The sequence below is a fragment of the Cervus canadensis genome, chromosome 17 (genome assembly GCF_019320065.1).
Source record: "Cervus canadensis isolate Bull #8, Minnesota chromosome 17, ASM1932006v1, whole genome shotgun sequence".
Lineage (NCBI taxonomy): Eukaryota > Metazoa > Chordata > Mammalia > Artiodactyla > Cervidae > Cervus > Cervus canadensis.
This window is the reverse complement of record NC_057402.1, coordinates 10,806,217-10,828,394: the sequence shown is the minus strand read 5'-3', so window position 1 is coordinate 10,828,394 and position 22,178 is coordinate 10,806,217. Positions and strand designations below refer to the sequence as shown.

At 46.3% G+C, this 22,178-nt stretch overlaps 1 protein-coding gene across 2 annotated transcripts; it reads right to left on the bottom strand.

Moving 5' to 3' along the window:
- Nucleotides 1–68: 68 nt before the first annotated feature.
- Nucleotides 69–21,444, bottom strand: SERPINA6 (serpin family A member 6). Of its 2 annotated transcripts, none has more exons than XM_043490107.1 (5): nt 21,345–21,444; nt 13,104–13,731; nt 6,972–7,242; nt 2,017–2,164; nt 69–381 (listed from the first exon to the last, which is right to left on the bottom strand). In XM_043490107.1, exons 2-5 carry the CDS (start codon nt 13,711–13,713, stop codon nt 196–198), a joined length of 1,215 nt encoding a protein of 404 aa, XP_043346042.1. In that variant the 5' UTR covers nt 13,714–13,731; nt 21,345–21,444; the 3' UTR covers nt 69–195. The 2 variants fall into 2 exon arrangements, with proteins under 2 accessions (XP_043346042.1, XP_043346043.1); XM_043490108.1 differs by lacking the exon at nt 21,345–21,444 and adding an exon at nt 19,845–19,957.
- Nucleotides 21,445–22,178: the final 734 nt, after the last annotated feature.

Sequence of the window (22,178 nt, the reverse complement as noted above, 5' to 3'; positions counted from 1 at the left end):
ACAGTATTATATTGATATTACTCAATGTATCAGTCGTCCCCCTCTTCCCCTTCAACCACACTTGTCACCAGTAGCAATGACAGTGATTTATTACAAGAGGGGAACCTGGGGAGGATTAGGGGGGACCCTCCCACCCCTTTCTGTGGGGTCTGGGTGCCTGAGTCAGACGCAGCTGTGGCTCCTGGGAGTGCACCCTTAGGTCGGATTCACAACCTTGCCCAGGAAGAGGCTGCTCCACGTGAAGTCGTCGAAGATCATGATGATGAAGGGCCGGTTGAAGCGGAGGGCGAGCGGCTCGGGCGCTGCGCTCAGGCTGAGCCGGGTCGGGGCGGCGGCCTCTAAGCCCTTCTCATCGACCTGCAGCGCGGCCTTATGGACCACCTGGTGGGAACAGACCCGGCGAGGAGGATGAGCCCCTGCTGCGTGGGCGGAGCTTTCTGAGCTCTATCGCTTCAGCTCCTCCCACCCTCGGTTTTCTGGACTGTGAAACCGAGGCTCAGAGAAGGGCACTTACTGATTCCTCATCTATGTGGCAGCCCCCGGACTGGCGCTGGAATCTGTCCACCTCCTGGACCCAGGTCACACCTAGACTGCCTCCCTAGAAAACCAGCCGGTGGAGCCCACCAACGGAGATAAAAGGACTTGGGGCTGAAACTGGACTTCAGCATCCATAACTGGGTGTCCCTTACTGGATCCTGGCCTGGTGGATGGAGACCTGAATCCCTCTTCACTCTGCCAGTAAATAGAAGGGTTCGATTTATGCAAAAGGCTAGTACCCACTCTGTAGGAGAAAGGGTCATCTGTGACTTCTCTAACATCCCTAGTTATAATCAAAATTAGAAGATATTCTCAAGCCAGTAAAACTCTTGAGTGGCTTGTATCAAAACCCTTGGACAGATCAGAACTGCCTGATTAAATAACACCACCTAAGAGATAGGATGGTTTCCCTGGTGGCTCAGTGGTAAAGAATCTGCCTGCCAATGCAGGAGATGCAGGTTTGATCCCTGGGTGGGGAAGAGCCCCTGGAGAAGAAAATCGCAACCCACTCCAGTATTTTTGCTGGGGAAATCCCATGGACAGAGGAGCCTAGAGGGCTCCATGGGGTTGCAAGGAGTCAGACATAACTTAGCAACTAAACAACCACCACAAAGGGACAGGACTCTCATGGATGGAGCAGCTGGGAATCCGAGGCTCAGAGCACTCTGTAATTAGGCCTGCGTAGCTAGGGAGAACCTGAGCTGGGCTAGGAACCCCTGCAGGGTTCCTAGAAATATGTCCTGGAAATATGAGGTTTTGAGTCATATATTAGCCTATTTATTGCCTCTATGACCTTGATGAGTTATTTACTCTCCCAGAGCCAGAGTCCTCCTCTGAGAAACTGGGGTAGCAGCCACCTTGTAAGGAGGGAGCAGTTTGACCCCGTCCTTCACACATAGCCACTGTTGAGCACATACTGTGTGCCAGGCATCACAGTGGTCAGAGTCTGTGTGCCTGAGGGCGGGGCTGCTGTCACTTTCCTGTTCCCCCCACCCTCTTTTTTTTTCGGTCATTCACAGGACAGTAAGATCCTGCAAGGGCAGGGCCAACGCCTGAGGCATCCCTAGTGTCTAGCACAGGTGGGGCCACATAGAACACGTTCAGTAATATTTTCTGGGTGAATGAGTGTCAGAACCTAAAGCTGAAGGATGGAGATTCGGTGTGATCTCACGCAGACCCTTCCTTTTGCTAGCAGTCCTGCCGTGACGCCTTTGTCTTCCGCAGAGCCCCCTCTGTGTGGCCTGGCAGAACAGGTGGATGTTGGACTGTGCTCCTGGTTTGTCCCCAGCTTCCTGGGTGACCTTAGGGAGCTCATGTTCTTGCTGATTCTCCGTTTAGCCTGTTGTAAACTGGAGGCTTGGAGAAGACCTCTCAGCCTGGGCTCTAGTGACCTGTTCATGGATGGGCTCCGTGTTGCTTATTATTGTTTGTACTGTGAATTTTGGTAGAGAGGGATGGAGGGGCTGTAAAGACACCTACCTTTGACACCTTTGGCAGGGCCTCTTGGGTGATGCCTGAGAAATGTGTCCGGTTTCTGAGCAAGTCTGCAATGCCCATGTCCCCCATGATGCCACCAAGGTCGTAGGCTCCAGAGATGGAGATCTTTGGGATGTACAGGTCCACCTGGCTGCTCGGGTAAGCAGATGGGGTTAGACTTTCCTGGGCTGGGTCTGGCCAACCAGACTCCCGTTTCCCCTAGGATGCCCCTGCCTCCCTGCTGGACCTGCTCTTTGGGGAGAGGGGAGGGGACAGGGCAGGAGGCAGGACCTGCCTCTCCCTCCAGCACACGGGCAGCTTCTTCTTTGGGCCTCTGAATTGCAAGTTCTTTCTTCTCAGCTCTTTCTTGGAGCTGATTCCATTCAATCCAGCTAAACTCCTGGACTCTGAAGGAAAGAATCCCTAAAGAAGTCTTTGTGGACAAGAGAAATAAAAGCAAAAATAAAAAAATGGGATCAAATAAAACAAAAGTTTTTGCACAGCAATGGAAACGGTAAGCAAAATGAAAAGACAACCTATGGGGTGGGAGAAAATATTTGCAAATCATGCTACCAACAAGGGTAGCATGATATACAAATAGCTCATACAACTCAATATCAAAAAAACCAAATAACCCAATCAAAAAGATGGGCAGAAGACCTATATAGACATTTTTCCAAAAAGACATACAGATGGCTAACAGGCACATGAAAAGATGCTCAACATTGCTAATTATTAGAGATATGCAAATCAAAACCACACTGAGACATCACCTCACACTAGTCAGAATGGCCATCATTTAAAAAGTCTATGAATAATAAGTCTATAAATGCTAGAGAGGACGTGGAGAAAAGGGAACCTTCCTACAGTGTTGGTGGGAATGTAAATTGGTCCAGCCACTATGGAAAACAGTATGGAGTTTCCTTAAAAAACTAAAAAGTTACCATATGATCCAGCAATCCCACTCCTGGGCATATATCCAGAGGAAATGCTTAATTTGGAAGGATAGATGTACCCCTATGTTCACTGCAGCACTCTTTACAATAGACGGCACAACCTAAGTGTCCTTCAACAGATGAATGGAAAAGAAGATGTGGTGTATATATACAACAGAATATTAGGCAGCCACGAAAAAGAAAGAAATAATGCCATTTGCAGCAGCATGGATGGACCTAGAGAATATCATACTAAGTGAAGTCAGTCAGACAGCAAAAGGCAAATATTATATGATATAATTTATATGTGGAATCTAAAAAATAATACAAATGAGTTTGTTTATAAGGCAGAAAGAGTCTCACAGACATAGAAAACATCGTTACCAAAAGGGAAGGGGTGGGAGGGATAAATTAAGAGCATGGTATTAACAGGTACACACTGCCATATATAAATTAGATAAACAACAAGGATTTACTGAATAGCACAGGTGACTATATTCATTATCTTGTAATAAACTATAGTGGAAAAGAATGATAAAGGATATATATAACTGAATCACTTTGCTGTACATCTGAAACTAATACAATATTGCATATCAACTGTTCAGTTCAGTTCAGTTCAGTTGCTCAGTCGTATCCGACTCTTTGTGACCCCATGAACTGCAGCACGCCAGGCCTCCCTGTCAATCACCAACTCCTGGAGTCCACCCAAACCCATGCCCATCAAGTCGATGATGCCATCCAACCATCTCATCCTGTACTTTAATTTTAAAAAGAAAAAAAAAATGTCCTGTGGTCCCCAAGCAGCCCCTGGGAGAAACAGAGGAGGGGAGGGAACAGGCAGCTGGGAGCAGCGGTCCGGGCCCCAGCCATGCTGTATGGTTTTAGCCAAGTCCCATCCCTGTCCGTGCTTGTCCTCGTCTACACCACACGGGGGAGAGAAGATGCCTGAAACCCTGAAGTCAGTGATAGGGCACGCGCTGTCCAGTGGGGAAGGGAAGGCTGGAGAGCTTCTCTACACTGAGCACAAGCCACCCGGGGGAGGCCTGGAGGCTGGCAACCCGGGGAACTGAGGAGGAATCCAAGGCCAACGAGATGTGGGACTTAATCTAGATGAGAAAGAGCAACAGAAGGTAAGGGAGGCAGACCCATACCAGGCAGCTCCTGGCTCACCTTCCTGACCTCCTTTACCTCGCCTAATCTGTGCAGCCTTACAACGTGGAGTCAACATCTTCAATTTCCAGATTGAGAGACTAAAACTTAAAGAGAGGCGGAGGAATTTCTCCAAAGTCACACCCCTGGGAAGCAGCAGGACTGTGAAGAAACCAGGACTCACCGCTTCGGAGCCCCATCGCCCCACCCCGAGAGCTGTCCCCATGACCTGCTGGCAGCAGGCAGGTGACAGCCGAGCAAGGGGACCCCGGGGAAGGCTCTCGCGAGAGCACCTCGTGAGTAGGGCCCAGGGGCTTCCAGTGGGAGGTGCGGTATCAGCTGGGCTCTGAAGGCTGCTGAGCTCGGATGCATTGGAGAGCATGGTGGGGAAGGGGCAGTGACGCTGGGAGTGGGGAGGAGTGAGGAGTGGCCACGTGAGTGTGCAGGTGAGGAGCCGTGGGCGACATCATTGGGATAAAGTAGATGCCCAATCACATATGATATCTAAAGGTGCAAAGTTTTACCTTGAATGTTTATTTTTTAAAAATCTAGAAGAAGATGGCACGTGTTACTGATGAATGCTGTTTTAAGTATTTTACTTTAGAGATTATTTTTGAAGTAAAGAGAAAGGGTATCCTTTGTCTCATTTTCAACACATCAGGGTTTTGAATTTGAATCACAGAGCATTATCACCACCTGGTGGGGCTGTACCTGAATTACAGAGTCCCTTCAAGGGGTGAGGGTGAGGTAGGGATGGGACAGTTGACCAGAATAACTGGCAAATGGGTCCCTACTATTGACCAAACATATGGGGCTTTCCCAGTGGCTCAAGCAGTAAAGAATCCACTTGCAATGCAGGAGACACGAGTTTGATCCTTGTGTTAGGAAGATCTCCTGGAGGAGGAAATGGCAACCCACTCCAGTGTTCTTGGCTGGAAAATCCCATGGACAGAGGAACTTGGCATTCACAGGGTTGCAAAGAGTAGGACATGACTGAGCACATGATGGATGGATGGATAAATGAACCAAACACGGGCTCACATGCACACACCCCGGAGGCAGGGATGGTTGGTCCAAGGACACTAAGAATGCCTTCCATGGCCCCCATGTGGCTCTGGGGATCTCTCTGGAACACAGAACTGACCATACCACTCTTACCTGCAGGAGAAATGCCCTAGGACTTTCCGCCCACTCGTGGAACTGGATTAACCTCTTCAGAAGCACCAGCACTCAGCAGCTCTCCAAGAGGATCATTTATAATAAAAAGAACCCCAAACCATGGAACACAAAGCCTATGTCTATAACAAAGTAGAAGAGCTTCTTTCTAGATTTTTCTGCCTGCAAAATTATTGGATTACCAGGTTCATCTGAGAGGGATTTGGCTTATCCTCTGCTGCTGACGGTGCTCGGGTCCTGACCTCCCTGACTTGGCTGGTGGTGTTACCTCTTCCACCTGTGATCCTGGGGTGCTTCATGCTGGCTGAATTTCTACTCAGGCTTAAAACTCAGTTCAAAGTGAAAGCCTTCTGCTCTGCAGCCCCTTCCCCAGTTGCCTAGGGCAGAGTCCAGTTTCCCACCCTTCCCCAAGTTTTATACATTATGGCTCTCCTTCCCTCTCTTGCTCTGACAGAGCTTACGGCACTGTACCACTAATAATTCCACTAGAATCTGCTTTCTTGTCTAGAGTACATCCCTTCTGCTTAGCCTTGTGCATCATACATAGCAGTTGCTTCCCTATGTGGATACTGAATGAATGGATGGATGAATGAATGACATGGTGCCTGGCCCACGAGCCTTCTTGAGAGACTCTAGATCCAAGGGCAGCTTCCTTCTACAGCCCCTCTCCCCTTTGAGTCTGCATCCTCTCCCCCACCAGCTCTCATGTTGATTGGTTCATGCACAGACAAAAACTCCAATCTCCCAAGAGTGAGGACCGTCTTCTCGAGAACATCTGCTCCCTCCTTCAAGGTGAGGATCAGGGCTGGACACAAGCTTGACTATAATTTTGATTTCCCTCTAGCTTAGGGGCTCCTGGGAAAAATGAGTTTATTATGTACTTATGTCCTTACTTTCTTACTTGTTTACTGATTGGTTGATTGGTGGAAGAAGCGTTAGATCCCTCAAGTGATTTAACCATTCATAGGTTTTGTGTGTTTCTCTGATAGCTCAGTTGGTAAAGAATCCACCTGCAATGCAGGAGACCCTGGTTCGATTCCTGGGCTGGGAAGATCTGCTGGAGAAGGGATAGGCTACCCACTCTAGTATTCTTGGGCTTCCCTTTTGGCTCAGCTGGTAAAGAATCCACCTGCAGTGTGGGAGGACTGGGTTCAATCCCTGGTTGGGAAGATCCCCTAGAGAAGGGAAAGGCTGCCCACTCCAGTATTCTGGCCTGGGGAATTCCATGGACTGTACAGTCCATGGGGTCACAAAGAGTTGGACACAACCGAGGGACTTTCACTTTCAGGCTTTGCATTGGTTCCAGGGTGGGTACCGTGGTCAGTTTCATTATGTGTTTTTATGGTCTCTCAGGAATCTTTAGCAGTGTTGGTGGCAGGTAAGCAAGATAATAGAATGGATCAGTGTGGGCTGGTAAACTCAGTTTAAGAAAAAGATCAAAGATGTGGTAACACAGGGGGTGGCTATCAACTTCCTGGTTAAGAAGGACCTCCCTTTGTGGAATGCCCCAGAGCATCCCCGTGTCAATCAACAGGTGGATAAACAAGTGTGACTTCTAGGTCAGAGAACCCAGCACACAGGGAAACAATAAGCCCTGGAGGGCAAGTCTAGGGGTAGAAGGATAGCTAGATGGATCCTTTTTCTACTCACCCCACTTTCTGGGAACTGCAGAAACTCAGTTGGCTAAGGGCTTACCTGATGGTTAGGGACTTAGACCACCTCTGAATGGTGTCCCGGCTCAGTGCGGTGATGACCGAGTCCATCTTCCCCTTGACTGGGAGCACGAAGAAGACAGTCTCGTTGCCCGTATAGTCCAGCTGTACCAGCTGGCAGGGGAGCACCGAGTCATTCAGGTACTTGACGGTGTTTGACTGGAACATCATGGGCACCTTCACTGTGGTCATCTCGTTCACATAGAAGTTCTCTTCTCTGGTGCTTTCCAGGTCGAAGGAGTGTGCCCACATGCCTGGGGAGAGGGGCAAAGGGGAGGGGAGAAAACAGGCCTGTGAGAGCAAGAGGAAAACACAGCTTGGGTGGCATCAGAGCACCATGTTTGACCAAGCAGGTTACGCAGTGGCCTCCTCAACCTGGAAGGTCCTCACCAGGGCTGCTGGAGTTTTGTGCTAGGATGTGAAATTCCGCAAAGTGTAAAGCCTGCTCCATCCTCCTCTGGGATCACTGAGGATTAGTATGCTTTCTGAGACTGACTTCTAAAAATGGAAGGAGAGAGAAAACAGAGGATGCCAGTCCTGGAATTTGGGAATAGGATTCAGTACACTAGACTTTGGATCGAGTGGATCTTGGATTGGAGGGCTCTGGAAGTAGTGCTGGGGGAACTGATGAACCATTCCATCCTCAGCCCCTGATGTCCTGGCCACAGAAGCACAGCAGGCAGCCTGGTCACCCACTTTCCTGCAGGAGGCCCCTCCCCTCCTGAGTGGCCCCAAGGGCCACAGCACATTTCCTAGAGACAGGATCAGGGTGAGATGAATCCTTCAAGGTCTCAGACTCCCATCCCCACCTGGACTCATATCCCCTTCACCACATTCCACAATAGCATCATGCAATCTGTTTGTTCCTCTTGTGACGGGGAACTGACTACTGAAATTGATGGGACTTTCCACTCTGGTCAATACTGATGGGAAGGAAGTTGCTCCTTGTGAAAATCACTCAGTCATGTCCAACTCTTTGCAACCCCATGGACTGTAGCCCACCAGGCTGCTCTGTTCATGGAATTCCCCAGGCAAGAATACAGGAGAGGGTAATCGTTCCCTTTTCCAGAGGATCTTCCTGACCCAGGGATTGAACCCAGGTCTCCCACATTGCAGGTGGATTCTTTACATCTGAGCCACCGGAATTGCTCCTTAGATGAAGCCAAAGCCTGCCTGATGGTAATGCCTGCCTGCTGAGCCTGTTCAGCCCTTGAGTTTATTCCAAGCAACTCAAGTCCTCTTGGAGATGACAGATTTTTGGATATTTAGACATGGGTTGAGTCTCACCAGGGCCTCTTTGGCTCTAGGCTGTCTCCCCAGGTCTGGAGATGAATGAGGACCCTGAGACCAGCAGACCCCAAGTGTTCTGGCTGCCCTGACCTCCAACCCAGAAACCCTTGTGAGGTCACTGTTTGCCAACTGAGGCTGCCTGAAGGTGGCCAGAGCATATCTCCAAGCAGACCATTCTCCACCCGTCCACCTGTGGGATCTCTGGACCGTGAGGCCAAAACTCTTGGTTCTGAGCCAGCCTCAACACCCTGGAAGGACTTCTAAGGGAGATGACAGGTAGAAGCCAGAGGATGCAGGGTAAAGAGCAATGGATGCAGATCCTGGAGACTCAGGGACTGTGCCTGGTCCGTCTCTCACGACTGAGGCTGTCTCGCAGCACGTGAGATAGTTTATGGGCTCTCAAGTCATCCTCTGGGCTTCCCTGGTGACTCAGTGGTAAAGAATCTGCCTGCCAGTGCAGGAGACATGGGTTTGATCTCTGGGTCCAGAAGATCCCCTGGAGAAAGAAATGGCAACCCACTCCAGTATTCTTGCCTGGGAAATCCCATGGACAGAGCAGCCTGGTGGGCTACAGTCCATAGGCTCACAAGAGTCAGATATGACTTAGTGACTAAACAAAAACAAAGGAAGTCTGGACTCCTCAGAATTAAAGGGGTGTGTGTTGTGGCCAAGGGCTCCAATTCACAGCCAAAAAAATGTGGATGAAGTATTTTTTGGTGCTAGGTTTTTCATCCTTAAAAGTTTGCTGTGTGCTTTTTCCTGAGTATTTCTTTTCTAGAGGCAAGTGTATCATGTATCCAGCTTGGTGGAAAACCAAATACAGAATGCCATATAACCTCTACTTTAAGGGATTTTTTTTCTTGAAAATTTGTAAGAATTTATGAAGGGAAATTGGAGATAGCAAGGATGAGTCCCTGGAAGATCTTTCAACAATATTTCTAATGTTCTCCAAAAAAGAGCTGTTAAGACAGTTTACTAAGTAAGGAAAACAGCAGGGACACTGTCCATGTCCTAAGTTTAGTGATGAGAGCCACACCATTCTTCATTTCTGTGATTATCCTGGCTTGCTGGAAACAGTTCAGAGTATCTCACAGCTTAAATAGGGGCTTGTTAATTAGCTTTGCTTTATCATAGCAAATCTGTGTACAATCAAGCAGCCCACACCCCTGCCAATGTCTGCTCTTCTTTCAGATGTTCAAACTCTTTCTGATTTTATTACCAGGAACTATTATTTCCTATCAACTCAGCCTCATTTTGTTCATGAGAATGCTTAGAAATCGTGAGAGCAAAGCCCTGTGTCAAATGATACCCTGTCAGCCCCTGTCCTGCCAGCCGTTCCTCAGTCTCCCCTTAGGGTCAAGAGGGTCCTCTCTCTACTGGTGTTGCAGAACCTCTATGCAACCACTACTGAGATTCTTCCACGTGCCAAGCACTATGCAAAGGCACTAGGGTGCCCAAAGAGGTGAGGATGCCGTGCACGAGAATGCATAGTCTAGTGGGAGACATGGCCTGGAGAATTCATGGGATCATCCAGAAACATTTCCAGGCAAACATTCTGAGACTCTTTGGTCCTCCCAAGGTCAGGTATAAAGAACACCATCTTTTGATTGGGACTGCAAAAGATCCTGAATGGCCAAAGCCATATTGAGAAAAGAGGAAGTTGGAAGCATCATACCTCCTGATTTCAAACTGTGTTATAAAGCTACAGTAATCAGAACTGTATAGTAAAGGCATAAAAACAGTCACATTGACCAATGGAACAGAACTGAAAGCCTAAAATAACCCCTCACATATATAGTCAGCTAATACATGACAAGGGAACCAAGAATACTCAAGGGGAAAAAAAATAATCTCTTAAATAAATGGATCTGAGAAAAGGATATTCACATACAAAAGAATGAAATTGAACACCTATCTTACATCATTCGTAAAAATTAACTTGAAATGTGTTAAAGACTTAAACAGAAGACCTGAAACCATAAAACTCTTAGAAGAAAATTTAGGGGAAAAGAAGATTTTTGACATTAATCTTAGCTATGATTTTTTTTTTTTTGGATAAGATAGCAAAAGCACAAGCAACAGAGGGAAAAATAAACCAATGGGATCACATCAAACCAAAAAGCTTCTGCATAGCAAAGGATATAGTCGACAAAGTAAAAAGGCAACCTACAGAATGAAATTAAATATTTGCAAAACATATATTAGATAATGGGAGTAATATCCAAAAAAATGTAAGAAACACATCCAACTCAGTATCAAAAGAAGCCTCAAATAATCAAATTTAAAATTGAACAGAGGACTTGAGTTGATATTTTTTCCCCAAAGAAGATAAAATACAAATGGCCCATGGAAGAAACCTAGATGTCCATCAGCAGATGAATGGATAAGAAAGCTGTGGTACATATACACAATGGAATATCACTCAGTCATTAAAAAGAATGCATTTGAATCCGTTCTAATGAGGTGGATGAAACTGGAGCCTATTCTACAGAGTGAAGTAAGTCAGAAAGAAAAACACTAACACAGTATGCTTAGTCACTTCAGTCGTGTCCGACTCTGTGTGAACCCTGGCTCCTCTGTCCATGGGCTTCTCCAGGCAAGAATACTGGAGTGGGTTGCCATTTCCTCCTCCCCAGTAGAGTATACTAACACATATATATGGAATTTAGAAAAGATGGTAATGATGACCCTATACGTGAGACAGCAAAGGAGACACAGATGTAAAGGACAGTCTTTTGGACTCTGTGGGAGAAGGTGAGGGTGGGGTGATTTGAGAGAATAGCACTGAAACATGTATATTACCATATGTGAAACAGATCACCAGTCCAGGTTTGATGCATGAGACAGGGTGCTCAGGGCTGGTGCACTGGGATGACCCTGAGGGGTGGGATGGGGAGGAAAGTGGGAGGGGGGTTCAGGATGGGGAACACATGTACACCCATGACTGATTCATGTCAATGTATGGCAAAACCACTACAATATTGTAAAGTAATTAGCCTCCAATTAAAATAAATAAATTAATAATAAAAAATACAAATGGCCCATAAATACAAGGAAATATGCTTAACACCACTAATCACCAGGGAAATGCAAATCAAAATCACAATGAGATAACTGCATCACATCTGTCAGAATGACTATTATTAAAAAGAAAACAAGTGCTGGTGAGGATGTGGGGAAAAGGATGCGGGGAACCCTCACGCCTTGTTGGTGGGAATGTAAATTGGTGCAGCCGTTATGGAAAACAGTATGGAGGTTCCTCAAAAAATTAAAACTAGAACTACTGCATGATCCAGAAACTCCATTTTTAGGAATTATCAGAAGGAAATGAACCCACTATATTGAAGAGATACATGCACTCCCATGTTCACTGAAGCATTATTCACATTAGCCATGTTTCCAAGATATGGAAACAATTTAAGTGTCCATTGATAAATGAACGAATAAAGAAAAGTGCATTTATATTCACACACACACACACACACACACACACACACGTTGATTGGAATATTACTCAGCCCTAAAAAGAAGGAAATGTTGCCATTTGTGACAGCATGGATGAATCTTGAAGGCATTATGCTAAGTGAAATAAACCAGACAGACAAAGACAAATACTGTATGCTGTCACTTATATGTGGAATCTAAAAACATAGAACTTATAGAAACAGGGAATAGAATGATGGGAGAAATGGGTGAAGGTGGTCAAATGTACAAACTTCCAGTTACAAAATGAGTAAGTTTCAGGAATCTAATGGACAGCATGGTAACTATAGTTAAAACACTGTAGGGGCTTCCCTGGTGGTTCAGATGGTAAAGAATCTGCCTGCGATGCGGGAGACCTAGGTTTGATCCCTGGGTTGGGAAGATCCCCTGGAGAAGGGAATGGCAACCCACTCCAGTATTCTTGCCTGGAGAATCCCATGGGCAGAGGTGCCTGACGGGCTACAGTTCACGGGGTTAGAGTCATACATGACTGAGTGACGAACACACTAACACTAACATAAACTTAAAAGTTGCTAAGAGAGCAGATGTTAAAATTCTCAAAACACACACACAAGTAACTAGCCTAAAATTTGTGCTGTTTAAGCTACCAAAGTTTAGTATATCCCCAAGCTGCCTGTTCATAAAAATGATTGGGGGGGCTTGTTAAAAATACAAATTCTAGAACATTCTTGCTGCAGTTTTGCTCTAGTAGATCTGGCATGGACACTGGGATCTGTCATTTTAACAGGCCTCCATGGTGATTTTTATGGACAGGCACTTTGGAAAATCTTGCTCCAAGTTGGTGAGGAGGGGCTGTGGTTTGACTGAGAGGGGTCTTGGTCAGAGCTGGCTTGGGAAGCGTTTAAAAGGCTGGCCGGAAGTTCTTGAGAGTGTGGGCTGTCTGTCTGATTCTTTTTTTTTTTTTCCATTTATTTTTATTAGTTGGAGGCTAATTACTTTACAATATTGTAGTGGGTTTTGTCATACATTGACATGAATCAGCCATGGAGTTGTCTGTCTGGTTCTGGGCTGGATTTCCAGCCCCTGACCACATGCCTGACTGTCAGTCAGAACTTGGCCAATATCTGTAGACCATGAGGCACTCAGAAGGTTCATGGTTACATGTGTGGGCCTTGAACCAACCTGCAAGAGCGTGGGCAAACTGTTCTTCTGAGTGTCATTTTGATCCTTGGTGAGGATGATATAATTCACTTTTCTAATAGGATCATGGTGAAGATGGAGACTCTTCAGACATGCATGGGCTTTGTAAGATGAAAGACTTTGCCTAAGAGTACACTCTGGGTTTTGATGGCTTTAAGTGAATGGGATGGGTGAGGGGTACCTTTAAAAAAGATGTAGTTGACCAGGATGAGCATGGCTGAGCTATCTGACTCCGAGAACAAGTCCACAATTTTCCCTTGCGTCTTATTCTTGATATACTCGTTGATTTGTCTGCTGGCTCCTGCCCAGTCCTGAAAATCTGTGGTCAAGGACTCCAGCTCATAGTAGTGCTTGGTGTCTGCTGAGAATGATTCCAGAAGCTCCAGGCTGTGGTCAAGGAACAAGGCATTGCCCATGGCCATTTCCAAGGTGGTGTTTGACTCCCTGAGGAGGTGGTGGAGATGCCGGAAGGCCCGGTGGATCTCAGTTTCGGACATCTCAGTGAGGTTGAAGCCCAGGCCTTGGAGAAGCTGCTCCCGTGTGTAGCCTCTAGCGCCCAGGGACAGCATAGCTAAGGCTGTGGAGATGCTCACAGGGGAGATGAAGACATTCTTGCCTGGAGCTGAGGCCACTAAGTGCTTATACAGGGTAAAGGCAAAGTCAACATTGTTTGGAGCCAAGTCCCGGTGAGGGTTCCTTGTGCTCACGTCAGTGCCAGAGCCCTTAGCCTGGACGGTCCAGAGCCCACTGGTAGACAGCCAGAGGAGACAGGTGCACAGGGTGGGCAGCATTGTCAAGGATGCCAGGTCCTGCAAAATCAGAAATGCTCATTAGTCCATCCCTCCGAGGCAGTGGGGCATGGTGAGCAGTAGGCAGAAGCCCCAGTGAAGACCCCACTCAAGTTCCAATTTCTTCTTCTACATTGGCTGTGTGACCTGGGGCAAGTCAGAACTCTGAGCCTCGATTTCCTCACCTGAGAGTATGAATTGCACCTGCTATGATGTTAAAATACCAAAACAGGTGCCCAAAATATTGCTTCACCAACAACAAAGTATAAAGGATTACTCTGATTTTAGGTAGGCAGAACAGATGCTCAGAAAGGTTAAATACCCACTCAGTTAATACATTCAAAGTACCGAAGGAAAAAAAAAAAACTATCAACCAAGAATACTCTATCAGTCAAAACTGTCCTTCAAAAGTGAGGAAGAACTAAGACATTTCCAGATAAACAAAAGCTGAGGGAGCTTATTATCACTAGACCTCTCCAATGAAATGCTAGAGGGTGTACTTCTGGTTAAAATGAAAGAACACCAGAAAGTGAGTAGATTCTGTAAGAAGAAGTAAAGATCTCTGCAAAAGGTAAATATATGAGCAAGAAAAACTAGTATCATTTTGACTTGTAATTTCACTTGTTTATATTTTCCATATGATTTAAAAGAGTGACGCATAAAATATAATTATTCATGTATCTTTTTGGACACACAATGAATAAAGATGTAATATGTGACTTATATAACTGAAAGGATATGGGAATGGAACTATATAAGAGCAGTTTTGTATGTTATTGAAGATGATCTGGCATAAAGTCAAATGAGAGTGTTATAACTTTACTATATTAAATATAACTTCCATTAAAACCTGAAAAGAAATAGTTTTAGAATGTGCACAGAGAGGGGCTTCCCTGGTTGCTCAGCTGGTAAAGAATATGCCTACAATGCAGGAGACCCCAGTTCAAATCCTGGGTCAGGAAGATCTGCTGGAGAAGGGATATGCTACCCATTTGAGTATTCTTGGGCTTCCCTGGTAGCTCAGATGGTAAAGAATCTGTCTGCAATGCAGGAGACCTGGGTTCAATCTCTGGGTTGGGAAGATCCCCTGGAGGAGGGCATGGCAACCCACACTAGTATTCTTGCCTGAAGGATCCCATGGACGGAAGAACCTGGCAGGCTACAGTCCATGGGGTTGCAAGGAGTCAGACATGACTCAGCACAGCACACGCATGCACAGAGGGAAGTGAGAAGGGAATTAAAATCCTTCCTTTGTATTAAGGAATATATATCTTCCTATGTAATCCAGAAAATCAACTAAACACACGCACACAAATATTAGTAATGCAGGAAATAAAGAACAAAACAGCTATAAGGCATATAGAAAACACGTAGGAAAATGACTGAGTAGTTCCTCCATATGAGTAATTAATATAAATGGATACAATTCTCCAGTCAAAAGGCAGAGATAGACAGAATGGATTAAAAAAAAAAGAAACAGCTATATGCTCACTTCAAAAGATTCACTTGAGATCCAAAGGCACATATATGAAAATGAAAGAATGGAAAAAGATATTCCATGTAAATAGGCACCAAAAGAGAGTACAGCTAGCAGAAGAAAGGAAACAATAAAAATTAGAGCACAGATAAATAGAAGTTAAAGAAAATCATTGAAGCCAAAATATATTACATAGTATTATAACAATATATTAGGATATAATTATAATAAAATCTAATCTTCAAAAATATTAACAAAATTGATAAGCCTTTAACTAGACTAAGTAAGACAAAGAGAGAGAAGTCTCAGATTACCAAAAGCAGAAATGAAAGTAGGGGCATTATTACTTATCAGTTCAGTTCGGTTCAGTTGCTCAGTTGTATCTGACTCTTTGTGACCCCATGGATTGCAGCACGCCAGGCTTCCCTGCCCATCACCAGCTCCTGGAGTTTACTCAAACTCATATCTATTGAGTCAGTGATGTCATCCAATCATCTCATCCTCTGTCCCCTTCTCCTCCTGCCTTCAATCTTTCCCAGCATCAGGGTCTTTTCAAATGAGTCAGTTCTTCGCATCAGGTGGCCAAAGTATTAGAGTTTCAGCTTCAGCATCAGTTCTTCCAGTGAATTTTCAGGACTGATCTCCTTTAGGATGGACTGGTTGGATCTCCTTGCTGTCCAAGGGACTCTCAAGAGTCTTCTCCAACATCACAGTTCAAAAGCATCAATTCTACGGTGCTCAGCTTTCTTTAAAGTCCGACTTTCACATCCATACATGACTGCTGGAAAAACCGTAGCTTTGACTAGATGGACCTTGGTTGGCAAAGTAATGTCTCTGCTTTTTATTATGCTGTCTAGGTTGATCATAGCTTTTCTTCCAAGGAGCAAGCGTCTTTTAATTTCATGGCTGCAGTCACCATCTGCAGTGATTTTGGAGCCCAAGAAAATAAAGTCTGTCACTGTTTCCACTGTTTCCCCACCTGTTTGCCATGAAGTGATGGGACCGGATGCCATGATCTTAGTTTTCTGAATGTTGAGTTTTAAGCCAACTTTTCCACTCGTTTCCTCTTTCACTTTCATCAAGAGGCTCTTAGTCCTTCTTCACTTTCTGCCATAAGTGTGGTGTCATCTGCATATCTGAGGCTTTTGATATTTCTCCTGGCAATCTTGATTCCAGCTTGTGCCTTATCCAGCCTGGCATTTCTCTTGATGTTCTCTGCATATAAGTTAAATAAGCAGGGTGACAACATACAGCCTTGATGGACTCCTTTCCCGATTTGGAGCCAGTCTGCTGCTCCATGTCCAGTTTTAACTGTTGCTTCTTGACCTGCATACAGATTTCTCAAGAGGCAGGTCAGGTGGTCTGGTATTCCTATCTCTTAAAGACTTTTCCAGAGTTTGTTTTGATCCACACAGTCAAAGACTTTGTCTCCAACCCTGCAGCAGGCCACTGCCGACCCACACCTCTGCCAGAGACTCCTGGACACTCACAGGCAAGTCTGGGTCAGTCTCTTCGGGGGTCACTGCTCCTTTCTCCTGGGCCCTGATGTGCACAAGGTTTTGTGTGTGCCCTCCAAGAGTATTTCCCCAGTCCTGTGTATGTTTTGGCGGCTCTATGGCAGGGTTAATGGCGACCTCCTCCAAGAGGACTTATGCCTTACCCAGGGCTACTGCACCCAGAGCCCCTGCCCCTGCAGCAGGCCACTGCCGACCCGTGCCTCCGCAGGAGACACTCAGACACAGTTCTGTCTCAGTCCCTGCGGGGTCCCTGGGTCCTGGTGGGCACAAGGCTTGTTACTACCTATACCACGGAAATTTTTTTTTAAATTATGAGAATACTGTGAAAAAATTGGAAGTTACACACCAAAAAATTCAATAACCTAGATGGAATGGAAAATTTATAGAAACACAAAACATGCCAAAGTTAAACCACAAAGAAACAGAAAATCTGAATAGACCTATAAGAAGTCAGGAAATTGAATAATTATTTGAACATCTCTCAACAAAGAAAAACCCGGATTACATAGCTTCAGCTTTGAATTCTACCAAACATTTAAAGAAGAATTTGCACAAATTCTCCTCAAACTTTTCCAGAATAACTGAATAGGGAACTGAATAGTTTCCAGAATAACCGAGGAGGGAACACTTCCTAACTCATTCATTGCCCTAATGCCAAAGGCAAAGACACCATAAGAAAAGGAAACTACAGACAAATATTGTTTATGAACATGGATGCAAAAACCCTCAACGAAATGTTAGCAAATAGCTTTCAGCAGCATAGTAGAAGGATTTTACGTTATGTCAAAGTGGGATTTATTCCTGGAATGCAAGATCAGAATGGCCATCATCAAGAAATCTACAAACAATAAACGCTGGAGAGGGTGTGGAGAAAAGGGTTGGTGGGAATGTAAATTGGTCCAGACTCTATGGAGAACAGTATGGAGATTCCTTACAACACTAAAAATAGAGCTCCCATATGATCCAGAAATCCCATTCCTGACCATATATCCAGAGAAAACCATGATTCAAAAACATGTATACCCCAACATTCACTGCAGCACTATTTACAGTAGTCAGGACATGTCCTTTGACAGAGGAATGGATAACGATGTGGTACATGTATGCAATGGGATATCACTCAGCCATGAAAAGAATGAAATAATGCCATTTGCTTCAACATGGATGGACCAACAGATTGCCATACTGAGTGAAGTAAATCAGACACAGACAAATATCATATGATATTCCTTATATATGGAATCTAAAAAAAAAAATGGTACAAATGGACTTATATAGGGTCACAGATACAGAAAACACACTTATGGTTACCTGGGGGGAAAGTGAGGGAGAAGGGATAAATGGGGAGATTAAGATTAATATACAGACACTACTATTATAAAACAGCTAGCTAAGAAGAACCTACTTTATAGCACAGGAAACTCTACTCAATACTTCATAGTGAAGCACATGGGAAAAGAAGCTAAAAAAAGAGTGGATACTTGTGTATGCATAACTGATTCACTTTGCCGCACAGCAGAAATCAATGCACCATTGTAAATCAACTATACTCCACTAAAAATTTAAAATAATTAAAAAGTAAAGGGTATAATAACAATGAACAACCAGATAAAGAGAGTGGGGCAAGGTCTAGAGGGGTCTTACGCACAGGGGCTCTTGTCCCTGTGGCTTGTAGGTATACCACCCTCTCGCCACGTGCCTTCAGAAGCTCTCTGAACCCCACACCTTTGGCATGCTTATGGAGGCTTCATCACATAGGCAGAATTGATCATGAACTGAATCTCCAACCCCTCACCCTTTCCTGAAGGATGGGGCTGAACGTTCCAAGTCCCAGTCATGACTTGGTCTTTCAGGTGACCAGCCCCCATCCTGAGACCATCCAGGAGGTCACCCAGCATCTCCTCATTAAAGCAAAGGACACTGCTGTTACCCAGGAAATGCCAAGGGATTTTGGAGCTCTGCCTCAGGAAGCAGGGTCAAAGAAGACCAAATATTCGAACAAAAGATGCTTCTAGCATTCTTATCACTTGGGGAATTACAAGGGTTTTTGGAACTTGGTGCTAGGTACCAGGGGCAGAGATCAGGATGTCTCCTGCATTGCAGGCAGATTCTTTACTGACTGAGCCACATGAGAGCCTTCCAACAGTCAAGTTCATAGAAATCGAAGGTAGGTTAGTAGTTAACAGAACTGGGGGTGGGGAGTGGGGAGTGGGGACATGGAGAGTTAGGGTTTAATGGGTAGAGTTTCAGTTTGTGATGATGAAAAAGTCCTGCAAATGGATGGTGGTGATGGTTACAGAACAATGTGAATGTACCTGATACCAGAGAACTGTACACTTAAACCTGGTTGAAAGGCTCAATCTTTATATATCTTACCACAATAAAAAATTAATTATAAGCCATTAAAAATGTTTGATGATTCCAAAAAATACAGCCAAGGTCAGAATCAGTAAGCAGACACTCTATCTGCAAGGCCAGTGGTCCCAACCCCTGTGCTTTATGGAATTCCCCCCTATTCCTATAAAGGAAGGATGCTTATAGGAGAAGCAGGTCCCCCTGCACCACCCCACCTCCAGGACTAGCTATGCTGGGAGGGGGCTGGGAACCCACAGTGAAACCAGTCCCCCAAGAGAATGCGGGTACTCTGAGGGTGGGAGTCACTAGTCTGCTCCGGAACACACCTCGAGGCCCTTTCCTGGCCCACTGCAAACCCAGAGCTTCACAAGAACCTCTCTCTGAGACCTCCTCAACCCCTCTGCCTGTCTCCCTCCACGTGGTGGAAATACAACTCCTGTTCCTGGCTTCTTGGCTTTGATAAGAGCCTCGCCCCCTCCCTGCCCAGTTGCCTGGCTTATAGACAATCTCTATTTTCCTGGGTTTCACGGCAGACCAAGTCATATGGAGATCTCAGCACTATCTCTATGACCCAGGTGACCTGGGTTCACTGTTTAAATTCTTCCCGTTTCCTTGATATAAAATAGATTTGATAACAACACCTACCCCTGACCTGGCCCATTTGACCATCTACGTGTCTGGGGTCTGTCCTCTTCTCCAGTTCTAGGACACAGCCCAAGGTTGGGACTTGGCATCCCTCCCAGTTGCCCCTCCTCCCCCACCTGATCTCCATGCCTCCTGCTCACCTCCTGCCAACCTTTCTTTCCTCTGCAGCCAGGGCATGTTTCCAGAATCAAGCGGATGGGCCAGTCTCCTGCAGAAAAGCTGTCAGGGACTCCCGTTGCTCCCAGGCAAGGCTGATCCTCACTCACGTTGCCCAGAGAGCCCTGCCTCACCCCCACCCCCAAATCTGGCCTCTTGAAATCTCATAGCAACAGTGTGTCTGTCTCTTGGGGTGTCCTCCCAGCACGTACCAGACTTTCATCCCTCTGCCCGGGTCACGCCAGGGAGGTCATCCCATTCTCTAATGTTTGCAAAGCCCGGCTCTGGCCTGAGAACTGGAGACAAAGATGGGCCAGGTCCAGTCCTGCCCCATGTGGCTCCACTTGCTGCCGTCTGTTGGCCTGACCCCTCCCTGGATCACTCCCTCACCTCCTCCAGGAAGCCCTCCTCTGTGCTTCTCTCTGTCACTGCCCTGTCAGACTGTAGTGAGATCTTTGCTTCAGTCCTGGCTATCTCCACGCTCGTCTTTGGCCCCTTCTTGGGCAAGGACCCGATGCGGTTCACAGCCTGGAATGGGGTGGGCTTGCCCCCAATAGAAGTTCTTCTCTCTTCCCTTCTCTTCCTGCTGTCTCAGATTTCACGCCTCATCCCCTCCTGTGCTAATCCTCCAAGATGGGGATTAAAACTCTACCCACCTCACAAGACTGTTGTGAATATCAGCCACAGCTGTTAATTGTGCTTTCTTTAAGGACCTCACTTCCTGGGTCAGCCTGGGTCCGTTGTACAGATGAGAAAACTGAGGCCCCGGGAATGAGAGCTGAAATTCCAAGCCCAGCCGTCTGACTGCACAGCTTGTGTTCTGCCTTTCTTTAGAGTGAAAACCCAGCAGCATAAAAGTGCAGAGTAGCAATCTTATCCCTGGATTTCATGTCATGTATGTCCTCCTCGTCCCTCATTTTTGAAGTCACACACGCAGTACACACCCACTGTGTTCTCTATTTTTCTAGATGCTCTGCACAAGCCAGGCACAGTCCTAGGCCCTGTGCATTTAAACCGCGGCCCGTGTGCTGTGATGCTGGCCGTTCCATTCTGTCTGCAGGATCCTTGCCCAGGTCATCCAGGGAGGAGGTATGTGCAGCGCCGTAGGGTATAGTCTGTGCTGGGTCACCTGGGCACTGCCCTCCCCTGCCTGCGTCCCCTGGCAGGGGCGCTCTGTTGTGCAGTCCATCCCAGCTCTCAGACTCTGTCTCAGAGGCTGTTAATGGCTGTCTGGCTGGCCTTAGGGGCAGCGTGTGATAGCTGGGAATGGCTCTTAATTCCGTGTCAACTCCTGCAAGACAGGAGCCCAGGAAAAATCAAAACCCCTGTGGGTGACCCACAGATTCTGGAAAACCCTCTCTAGGGGGGTCTCCTGTCACTGTTGGTTGCCCTAAGGCTCCATGCCCCGTTTTAAAAAAAAAAAAATTCAAGTAAGCAAGACGCAGTCACGGCTTGGTTCTGGAGGCCGGGCAGCTGTTACTCACGGTCGGCAGTGGGCTCAGGCTGCAACTGCTGGCTTGGTCCTGCTGTCCTGGATCATGTTATGTGTACAGTAAGCCAGCGGCTCTGCGGCTGCTAAATCCTGCTGGCCAGCTTCCCAGCTGGTTAATGGTTAGAGGGGAGCCAGTGGCCTTCTCCATTTGGTGGTCCCCTCCCCCCAGTCATTAACCAATGGGAGCCTTTTCCAGGAAATTTAAGTAAACACAGCAATGCTGCAAATTAACTTTCTTTCACATTCAATTCCCTGAGGTTTGATTTTTTAATAGCAAAATGAGGCTGGAGTTACGTCAGGGTGTGTGGCTGCCTGGGTGGCCGTGGGCGCAGAGGCCACGGGTGTCCTTAATTAGCATGATGGTGCTCACACCTGTGAAGAACCAGGCGCTGAGCTTGGGCCGGGAATGAGTCCAGCCCAGGAGGCCCTACCTTCAGGGGGGCAATGGTGTGAGGGAAAGAGACGTGGACTAAAAGCAGCAGAGTGCTTCCCGTGGATTATCTCATTTAATCCTCACGACTCTGTGAAGCGTATACTATTATTACTACTCTTCTCTAGACGAGGAAACTGAGGCACATGGAGCTTCAGGGAGCTGCTCTTGAGATTCAAATCCAAGACCATTCAACTCTGAAACCTAGCACCTTCCCTTCCCTCTTCCCCACGTTTTTATTCATCAGCTCTCTTTTGACTGCAGATGACAGACCCAACCCAAACTGCATTAAAGCAGAAAAGAATATATACTGGGTTTCTTTTAGGATAATTCTGAAGTGGGAGGGCTTCAGGCCTGGCTGGATCCAGGAGTCCCAGGGCAGTCATTAAATTGATG